At 37.0% G+C, this 11,673-nt stretch overlaps 1 protein-coding gene across 1 annotated transcript in view; it reads right to left on the bottom strand.

The window, feature by feature from the left end:
* Positions 1 to 2,917, bottom strand: part of LOC107730360 (apolipoprotein L2-like) — a 16,055-nt gene extending 13,138 nt beyond the window's left edge. Inside the window, exon 1 of the mRNA XM_016541182.1 lies at positions 2,787 to 2,917. Within this exon, the coding sequence (XP_016396668.1) occupies positions 2,787 to 2,797 (11 nt within the window). The 5' untranslated portion in view covers positions 2,798 to 2,917. The remainder of the gene's footprint in view (positions 1 to 2,786) is intronic.
* Between the last annotated feature and the right edge of the window lie 8,756 nt (positions 2,918 to 11,673).

Below are 11,673 nucleotides of genomic sequence, written 5' to 3' on the forward strand. Positions count from 1 at the left end.
CTGGTCAGCCCAGTTGAGAGACGTTGCGCCCCGGGAGGCCCCCGGTAGCGCGTCGTCATCACCGTGTCCCCCATCCGAGTCCGAAAGGCCGAGCTCGACGCACTGGGTCGCGGCAACTTTGAGATGGCGCCGAAGGAGCTTTTTAGGCAATGTGAGGCAATGGCTACAGTTTTCCGTGTTCTCCAAAGCCTCTTCAGCATGCTTGAGGCCCAAGCAGACCACGCAGAAAGGGTGCGGATCCTTAGCGGCGATCAGCGCGCCACACGCATGCCGGGCAGGCCCATGATGTGCAGCCCCCGAGAGAAGTAGGTTTGGAGAGCGACATGCCGGCGAAAAACTGAGTAAAATCCGTGGCGGGCAGCCGTGGAAAAGGGGAGCAGGTGAAAATAATCACAGAGCGTGGGCGGCTCAGGATGCAAAAACAGCTTTTTCTGGGCTGAATAAAAGACTGTCACGTCTGGCGGAGGCTGATCTTGACGATATGTCCTCCTAAAGACACGAAAAGTGAGCAGTGATGAATCCAACCCGAGCTGTGACGTGCAGAGATCGCGAGAAGCGAATGACAACTGGAGAATAGCGTCGCATGCAGGCCTTATATGCTCTCAGGTAAGGGGGTGGGGCCTTGCCTGGCATTGGCTGCGCGCTTCTGTCTGTCTAGCCAGACTTGGTGCAATTGGATGCTTCTGCAGAGGTCAGGTACGGATGCCCTTCCCATAGGTGGATCTCGAACACGAGATGATGAAAGAGAACTTGCTGTAAGAGAAGCACTGTAATGTGAAGCGACTGTATCTGTTTCCTCTGGTAGAGTCTTTAACACGGATGAAGTGTTGAGTTAACCTGAACGCTGCAGGATTAATGGGTTTATAGGTAATCAGTGGAGAGAGCTGACAGGCACATTATCAGACAGATAATCTCTCAACCTGCTGCACTCGAGGTGAACGTCGCGAAATAACGAAGACAAACACACATATGATGAGAGGATGAGAGCCAAATCCATGATACACAGAGAACACTGATGTATCTACTGTAAGTTCATCTGTGGCAGAACAATGCAAACTCTTATTCTGATCCAGCACATAAACATGACTGAGAGCTCGATGGTTGTTGCTCAAACGAGGGCTGTGTGCACAATCTCTCACTCAACTGGTTGATGGTGTTATTGACATCATGAGGAAGTTCTGTCTCAGATTCTCAGTGGATTTGCTCACATGCCTGTGTGTGTGTGTGTGTGTGTGTACAGGTATATATGGTTTATGAGGACACAAATGTGTATAATGACATGGGTACTACAACGTAAACATGGTTTATGAGGACACTTCCTGTGTCCCCGTAAAACAAAAGGCTTAAAAAACATACAAAACGGTGTTTTATGAAATGCAGAAATTGCCAGCAGTTTCCTGTGAGGGGTAGGTTTAGGGGTAGGGTTGGTGTAGGACAATAGAATATACGGTTTGTACAGTAGAAAAACCATTACGCCTATGGAGAGTCCCCGTAAACCACAAATACAAGTATGTGTGTGTGTGTGTGTGCGCGCGCGTGTATGTGTGTGTGTGTACGTACATGAGTGAGTATGCTCGTTCCACATTACATTTGTGCTCTAGTACCAGGCCTGCATTTCTGTGTGGACATCTTCAGATTTATGCCACATTTTATTTTATTTTTTGGTTTTTTTTTGACAAATGAAAAAATAATATATAGATTTTTTTGCATTTCCCATTCATTTCAATGTAGGGTCATATTGATCCCAAAGACCAGATTTGTAAAAAATATATATTTTTTACTTACCTTCAGAACAACCGAATCAAGCCCAGTTTTTTAATGTGAATATAGACAGAAAATGTAGAAAAGTCACAAAATCGTATTCCGCTGAGATGAAGGAAACCATTCAAAAAAAAAAAAAACTAAGTAAAAGTTGATTGTGGTCATATAGACCCCAGGAACAGATTGAGGGTTAAAACAGAAATAACCAATTTCCAATTTAGCTCATGGCCGCGGGAACTATAGGGGTGCTGAGGGTGCGGCCGCAGGGCCAGGTCCCTATACACAAAATACGCAAGCTGCGTAGGGCCCCCTTGCTCTCAAAGATGACTTCATTTTAGTTTCGGTTATGCGGTTATGAAAACATGAATGATCATTTATTTTAATGCGGTGCGCTGTCGCCCTTTCTACGTAAAAATCAGTTAAATCATATAATGTGATGAGAATTTCGTACAGTCTTGCTCGAGACTTGAAAGCGTACCGAGCCGCGGAAGAGACACTGTTTCTCAAGCGCTTTCCGCGAGCGCGATTCGAGACGGAGTGAAACACGGACAAATGCTTTTCATTCATGCGTTCATAACCACTCATACCCCACTCCAACTCCAACATTTCATGTAAAATGTTCACGCCATAATATCGTAATTTTAAATTCCGACTTGTAAAAAGCATTACGTCCTCGTACTTTTTATGAGCCATTTTTCGAAGCTTTCTCGCTTCTCAAGACGGCCACATGTAAAAATAGCCTACTCTGTAGTACATTTCAACATCACATTTACACGTTTAGCAGTATTTTTGCATTATTTGTCTTAAACAATGAACTCCTCTCTACTGGAGAAAGCTGAAGATCTTCAATCGTCTGATGATGATGGCATTACATGGTGCAAGTAACACTGATCTCATCTGTAAAGTTACTTACATCACCTTTTCTTTATATATTTTCCATGCAAAGTTCATAAAATCAAGAGGGATATTTATGAAGTCCTCATGCAAGCATACAGATATTACATTAATTGACATCGTCAACTCACCTGATGTCCATGCCTTAGTTTGATCAAATCTGGATTGAGAAATCTAAAAGCATAGAAAGTGAAAGCTAGAGGATCTAAATGGCAGTTTTATATTCATGATCTGGTATTTATGCATGAGCAGGACTACTGCCCTTGGGTTAACGTCCCTCCCTCAGCTGTGCTGAACCTCCCATAGAAATCAATACTACTGCATTAAGATGTTAAAGAGTTTAAAAAAAGACAGGAAATGAAACCACGAAGATAGGGACCATCTAGCAAATACAACACGGAGAGAAAAGAGTTCAATGGCTGTATATCAACTAGGCATGGGACGATAACCGGTTTCAAGGTATACCGCGGTTTGGAAAAGTCACGGTTTCAAAACCACTCAAATTTCCCGTTATACCATTCCTGTGGTGTGCGCAGTTTTTTTAGTGTCGTCAAGGACGGAAAGTGCAGGACTCCCTCAGTTGTGTTCAGCGAAGAGTAGCGAGTCACACGACCCCTCCCCCTCCGTTTGGTGCGAGCGGAGTCAGCACAATAATATCCAGCTGCAGCCCCGCAGCCCCACACGTTTCATGACACAATCCAGACCACGCGATCCAGGCCGGAAGTAAGGCGAACCATATATGGTTAACGGTGGATCTGTCGCAGTTTTGTAGTGCAATTTGTTTTTGTTAGATGTAATATGAACCATCCCAAGAATTTTGATAGGATTTACAATATTTAATAATACACAAAATACTAAAATAATTATATAAAAAAACAATTTTATTTTTTAAATTGATATTCATTTTGATCAATCTAGTAAACCCTAACATTTTTTTTGACTGTAGGTTATGATGAGATATTTAGGTCATGTTTGTTTTGTAACAAATACTTAAAGACACCGAGAATGGACGTTTGATGTCAATAATACTTTTTATTTTAAAATTCAAATTGAACATGGAAAAAGTGCAACATACTAATAAAAAAAACATTTCAACAACCAAAAATAGAACTGAAATTAAAATTTAGAAATGTAATTGTAATATAAAAAAAAAAAGCTTTTGAAAGTCTTATACTTTTCACTCTTCAAAAGAAGAACAAAACATAAAATTGAAAACAATCATTCATGTACCATTTCTGATTGCCTATGACTTGGTAGACAATCCCAGCACACTCTATTTGCAGACAGGTGTTTGATGTTACACACCATTTCATTTTCTGCTGTAATGGAAAAATGTGGATAACTGATTAAAACAGCTTATAAACTATATATCAAGATAAATGAATAGTTACTAGATATATAAACACCTACTGGTTGGGACTGTCACAGATGTAAGGGTTGTGTCCTCCATCTCAATTTCTGTGGTTTCCTCACTGGAGATGTTCATGTTTTCTATTACAATACAAACAAATCTAAAGTTACATCCAAAACTCAGTTACTTCAAAACACACATTATGTTTGGTGGCCAATGTCTTTCCACCAATTGTAAAAACAGTGTTTAATATTTCATATAAGGTATTTTTCTTTACCCAACACAGCATGTCCATGCATATTCACCACCATCTTAGATCCAAAAGTCTTCCTTAATTTGGTCATCACTTTATTGTTCCTTTTTTCATTGTAGTGGTGAATTATGGTTCTCATTTGAAACAAATGAGTAGAAGGCCGAGACATGTTTAAAAAATAGTTGTTTTTCCTCATCTTTGAGAACAGTTGTTCTGCAACCTGGCTGTTTATTTTGCCAGCTAGTTGAGGCACTATAGTGATCTTTCTCAGAACATCTCTATGGTCTTTGGTGTTGCTTTCATGAAAACAGTCAGACAATACGTAATGATCAGAAGAACCTGTCACTGGGTGCCCATGAGGATCTGTCATTCTTAATTTTTCCTCCAGCCAAGGCAAAGACACTTTCAGTTTCCCAGATTTTGCCAGTTCTATGTTCTCTTCAGTGGGTTCCGCTAGGCGTCCTTCATATGGATGAATGGGAATATTTTCTGGTACCCTTAGATTAGTGTGTGTTGCGAGCCCCCGTGCAAAGTCATAAATTATTACGTTAGGCATGTGTTTCCATGATAACAGCAAGTCTGCAAAGTCTCGAGGGCTCTCAGCTCGAAGATTGCACTTTAGACTATAGACTATTCCACATGGGCACATGATCACCCCCCATCCTCCTAATACAGGAAAGAAGACAGGACTCAAGGCAGAAGATTCAAAATTACATTCAATAAAAAACAAATATACAACATACTAAAAATGGTTTAAAAGATAATGTATTGGTAATATCATAAATTGTATAAAAATTGAATATATTGGCAATTTCAAACAGAATTAGAATTTAAGCTCACCAGAGGCTCCCCAAATTTTTTCAAAGATTTTATCATATGTCTGCCTGGATTTCATTTCTTTTGACAATCTCCTAATAACATTTACCTATCAAAAAAAATATTACTGTATATAGCATGCATTGTAAAATATTATTTAACCAAATAAAGGTTCAATTAACCAACCTTTTGTTTGCGAAGTTCTTCCTTGAGCCTCTCCTCGGTAACTGTAATTTCTGAGATCTCTGATGAAAACTTTGAAGCATGACGTTTTTCAAACTCTGTGTTTAGCACAGTGTCCGAACGACGCATGTTCTTGCCAATCCAAGGAGCCCAGAAGCGGGTATCTTTTTGTTCTGAAAAATGTAAGATACCATGTTCTTTAGTCCCAGACCTTTTGGCGGATACACAGGACTCTCATTTGTGAAATCCTCCTCCTCCTCTGACTGGGGATGTGGCCTTTTGTTTGGTGAATGTTCTGTGCTGAAGACTGTCCGAAACAGGTCACGCTGTGTTTGAAACAGGTGCCACTTTGCAATATATTTGTGCACACATGAACATTTAGATTTTGCACAGGGGCAGTGCCATGTGTTTAATTTAGTATCATAGACAACCATTACACGTCCCAACCGGCTGTAATAGGATACACTGGGTTCAAATACGGAAATGAATTTTTTGGTTTGTGGGATGCCAATTGAAGTTTGAACAGAGAGTGGCATACAGTGACTGTCAGCAAGTTGCTGCCGAGTAAGGCATATTTTTTTCTTTTCGCTACCGAACCACTTTGCTTTTACCATTTCTGTTAAAACCTCCTCTTTCAAAGTGACAGGTTCTGCAGAGGATGTGCAGTACATTACAGATCTTATGTGCTTGCATTGGTAAGAGAAGAGCCCACTTCTCCGTGCAACTTCCATGTTGACTTGACATTCGTTTACTTCACAGAGGACCGTATGTTCTTCTCCCCATGTCTTGTATTGAACATGAAGTGGAACACTCTGTCCTTTAGTATCTTTAAGAACGGTAAATATACCATTGGTCTTATCAAAACATTGGCTTGTAAGATGAAACGCAGCACTAATATCCTGCATTGGTTGTTCGGTGTGTTTCCAGCAGTGGTGGGCCGTCAGGGCCAGCAAAGCCTTCTCTGCTGGCCTAAACACTATCAGAATCACTGATTTAGTTTTACCATATTTTTCCATGAATGTGTATTAAATTATTTCCAATAGTCTATTCTCTTCAGTTCATAGCTTTTCTCTTGGTTGCACTGCTTCCAGCAGTGTATGTTTATATTAGAGCTTTTATCCAATCATATTTCAGCAATCGTGTTGCCAGGGTCAAAGAAATCTGCCTTAAGGCCTTCAGAATCAACAGTGCAGGCGTCTGTTAGCTAAACAGTATTTATAACATAAACATTTAACTTTTGAACGAATTTTTCATCACAAAATGACATAAACTTTACTCACCCTGCTCTCCGCCATGTTGTTACATTTTACTAACTCCACCCCTCACTTCCGGCCTGGATCGTGTGTCCTGAACAGTGTTGCCAACTTAGCAATTTTGTTGCTAAGTTTAGCAACTTTTCAGACTACCCTAGCAACTCTTTCTTCCAAAAGCACCTAGCAACAAATTTAGCTATTTTTAGCAACTTTTGATAAGTGACTGAAATGATAATGTTTTTTACACATTTACCATTTAAATTACACAAAAATAGAAAACCAAAGATGCCTAGCAGTACACACATCACGTGTATTAAGTTAGCTGCTATTTGCAATTGTTTAATTTAATAATAGTAATTAAATAATTTATTCATTAAATAATTGTTCATTTATGATACATTTTGTTAGTAGCTTGTTGATCAGTTAGTACACTGTAAGAAAAATATCTATAAAAATGGAAAAGGTACTGGTAATTTTCCAGGACATTATCCGTTGTAACCCTGTAATCCAAAAACACAAAATACAATGCATAATTAAAAATGCAGGTAAAAAACCTGTGGAAAAATCAATACAGAAAATTTCTTCATATTAACATAGTAGACTAGAATCCTAGTCTTGTCTGCTTTCCCGTGTTACCTGATTCTTGCCTGTTTATCTTGGATTAACCCTTTGCCTTTCTGTTTCGGACTGTGTTTGCACCTGGCCTGGACTATTGCTCGTGTTATTGGATTTCCCCTCTTGTCAAGCCCTCTGGATAACGTTCGCTGTCGATTGACTCATGCCCGTTTTGGATTACTCTTTTGTCTCCACCAAGCGGCAACCTCCCGTTCTCTCTCGTGAAGCCAACACGGAAGTGACTTAAACTGTAATTCTGCAGGTTTAGGCTCACTTAAGTGACTGCATTTAATTAAGAAGAATTTAATTATTTATTCTAATTATTTAGCCTGACATGTTTACTGTTCCAAAATGTTCTATGTTTCTTAAAAATAAAATGTGTTCAGTGGGAAAAAAAAGTTTTTTTTTTACCCAGACATTTAAAAATAACATATTTTAGAGCTGTAATCGCAATACCGTGAAACCGTGAAATTTTTATCTAAGGTTATCATACCGTCAGAATCTCATACCGGCCCATGCCTATATTGTAAATAAATAATGTATTTATCTACATATGCATTCATTTCATGCAAATTCATTTCTGCATACATGTACAAAAAAAAAGGAGCGCCAAGCGTCCCAGTCTGGGACGGTGACAGTTAAGGGTTAAACATGATGATCCATCAGGATCTAGGTCACTGAGTGTCTCTGATGCCATCTGCTGGGGAACAATTACATAAAATTGCATTTTATGATTACAGCCACTAGAGGGACCTATAGAACCCTATGGAGATTCTTAAATGAGCCAAACAAGTTAAATCTTTAAAACTACACCAACTTGAGGCTTCATTAAGCTTTCAGATATATCTCAAAACATTAAAAAAACTATATTTTATAAAAAAAAATGAAATTGATACTGAATTTTAATCCGAACACATGCATATTCATACAGTTTCATAAATATGTAATAAATATAAAAGTTACATTTAAAAATATAAATATGATATAAACTCATTGGTCTCCACCCCATCACTCAAATTAAACTGTGTCAAGTCAAAAAAATTTTTTAAATGACACTCATTTCCCAGCAGAAACATCATACATGCTATAATGTGTTTCAATGGGAGTGTGTGTTTGTGTGTGTGTATGTGTGTGTGTGTGTGTGTGTGTGGATATGTGAGTTTTTGGTGCATTGAGGACATTCTGCAGTCTCAGCCCTTTGTTTGGGTATGCATCTTTTTTGGATTGTGTCAGATTTTATATAGTAAAAAAAATCAAATAAATAAAAAAATGCTTTTCTCGGACATTCCATTCATTCCTATGGCCGGGTCAAAATGACCCGCGAGGGACACTTTTGTTACTTTTTTTATTACACCTTATTTTATTACACATAGAATCCTCGAATCGACTCAAATCGTTTTGTGTGTGCTCCATGCTCAAGTGTGACAAAATTAAATTTCAAAAAAAAAAATTTTGTACGTTTTTTCCGTAAGTTCCATGCTTTTCCAGTGGCGGGGCAAAAAAACCCCCGAGGGACACTTTTGATACTTTTTATATAACACCCACTTAAACTGCTCGAATTCACTCTGTTCCATGCTTTTCCAGTGGCGGGTCAAAATGACCCGCGAGGCACACTTTTGATGCTTTTTTTATAGCACCCACTTAAACTGCTCGAATTCACTCAAGTTTTTTTTTATGTACTCCCGGTTCAAGTGTGACAAAAGTAAAAAAGTCTCATACCATAACGATCAACGCTCGATTTTTAAAAAATCTTTAAAATGGAGTTTTAGGTCAAAATGACCCGAGGGACGGATGAGGGTTAAATTATGCTGTACTGCAGTCCCTTATATTACTGTCCACACTGTCTCATGCTCATAAGGACACAGTCAAGAGATTGAACTTGACTTAGTTTCACCTCAGCTGTGACTGCACAGAACGCTACTGTATAGTTTATGGTTCTTGTTTGGTTATTTATTTATTTGTTTCTCTCCAAGCATTCTAGAAACATCATGTTGGTCAGGAAAACCTAACTAGATGGTAGAAAATTGCATGATTTGTTTTTATTTACAACACACACCCTGGTTATCAGTGTTGGCCAGTAACTAGTTACAGGAATAATATTAACTTTTGCAGTAACTAGTAGTGTAGCTAATTACTAATAAGATTTCAGTAATAAAATTACAATTGCTAACCATAAAACAGCTCGTTACTTAGTTACTTCTGATGCCCCACTGATTTAAAATTTAACAAACCAATAATTCCTAGATTTATTTTCCAAATTTTTATGACTTGCACAGACACATTAAGTCACCAGATCAGCAGGCAAGCTTGGAATATGGAATATTTATTGGAAGAAAATAAAACATTTTCTTATAAACATATTGATTTCTTTTGATAAAAAACATCATGAAATATAATCGTATATGGCTAACAGAGAAATTATACAATAGAGTGTTTAGTGTTATTTAGTGCTATAACTTCTGACTGCGATCTAGTGTGGATTTTGATGAAATGATGAGGCAGAAATATGTTTTTGATTATTATGTTTTTGATATGTTATGATTTTTTTGCGGGAAGATCAAAAATTACAACTTCTGTGGGAGCGTGAAAGAAAAGTCATGTTACTAGTAGTGTAACTACTCGTTGTAGTCTATTTGTAAAAAAAATTAAATAATAAAAAATAATAATCCAGTGAACATTTACACCATTTACACCCAGAACCAAAATACGTTATTATGATAAATTAAGAAATCAAATGAATATAGCATACTACACGAACCATAAAATAAATAAATCCGCAAACTCTGCACATAAAGGTCGAAAATGATTTGATTTGTTTTCTTGATCGTGATTTAACAAGATTATTATATATAAGTGTGTCCGGCGCTTGTGTTATTTTCCTCCGCTCCACTTGGAGGCGCAAGAAGACTCGCGCCTGACGCTCGTGACGTCACACCCAAACACTCGCAGAAGAAGAGCGGCAGAGTTCAGCGCGCGCATCTCACAGATCGGCGATAATAATATTTAATATTTGCGCTCATATTGTGATAAATATAAACGTGACGGTGACCGCGGAAGAGTGTTCGTGTCCAGACGGATGGAGGAGTTTCTAAAGCGCTTTAAAAACCACAGCAGAGCGGTACGTTTACTTCAGTCTCAGCTTTCTCACTTTTTAATTATAAAAATATCAGTTAATATGTTTATATTTAAACACACGCACACGTAAATAGTACGTTAATAGTAATTGCAATATAGTAATATATATGTAAGTGTGTGTGTATTAGTGTAGTTTATTTAATTTATTATACCTTTTAGTTATGTTAAGAATAATTGTATTATTACTAATTATATGTACATCAATTATACCTAATATTTTTCTGTGCAAAAAGTAAATATTATACTTTTTTTACAGAAAGCAGCCACTAAAATGTGATTCAGTGTAACAATCTTGTCAGGCATATTTACCACAAGCATCAGTTTATGATTAGTTTTACCCCAAATACTACTTACTTGTGATTTTACACTTTTAAACTTTACCAAGATCCCATTTTGGCCATTTGACAGCAAGAACGTTTTACTCATTTAAAATGCAATCTAATTTAGTTTGCTCACTTATTCTTTTGTATATTTTAAAACGTACAGGTCAGAGTAAGTATGTTATTTTAATTTTTACATGAATATACTGTAAGTATTAAACTGAATGGCAGTGGAACATTATTTCACCCACTTTTTGACAATTTATTCTCCCCAAACTTATTTGAAACCTTAAAAGTAGACACTTTACTTGTGTTTTCTATGTATTTAAAATCACTTTTGTAAAATTTCTTTTGGTGTGGAAATTTAAACCCTACTTTGTAGCTAGATTTAGCGACTTCCCCGCCCCTTTTGAGACTTTTTTTCAAAAGTTTAGGGACAAATATAGCAATTTCTTATATGAGCTTAAATGATATAAAAGCTAATTATAATTAATTGTAATACTTTTTTTCTTAATTTTTCTTAAATATATGCATGCATGTGTGTGTATTTATATATACATAATAAATATACACAGCACACACATATTATGTAAACAAAAACTTTTATTTTGGATGCGATTCGTTGCGATTAATCATTTGACAGCACTAAAATCATTTAATTTTCAATTTGTTAGTTCATGTTAACTAATGTTAATAAAAGAAAGCTTTTTGTAAAGCTTTATGTTTCATAAACGCTGAGAAAAATGATGTAGGGTTTACTTGGATTTTTTACTTGGATTTCAATTTCAACTTGGTAAGTTTCTCAAATAATTATAAAGAAATGGCAAGTAACGCATTGACTAAAACATGAAACTTTCAAATACTAAATTTGGCAAACATACTCCAATAATCTCTATTCAACTTTGATAAAATCATTTTTACAGTGTCATTTACTCTCATTTATTTATCGCTTTTGACTTTTGACCATAAAATCAGTGCATTAAATCCATTACTCAGATGTGAAATTGCCTGTTGATTTTATGCATTAATATTTATGCATAAATACAGTTGGTTGACTGCAGTGTAGAGTTGAGGATCTTCTTGTTTCTGGTG

Source organism: Sinocyclocheilus rhinocerous, unplaced genomic scaffold (assembly GCF_001515625.1).
Source record: "Sinocyclocheilus rhinocerous isolate Xijiao unplaced genomic scaffold, SAMN03320098_v1.1 scaffold3991, whole genome shotgun sequence".
In the NCBI taxonomy this organism is placed as follows: domain Eukaryota; kingdom Metazoa; phylum Chordata; class Actinopteri; order Cypriniformes; family Cyprinidae; genus Sinocyclocheilus; species Sinocyclocheilus rhinocerous.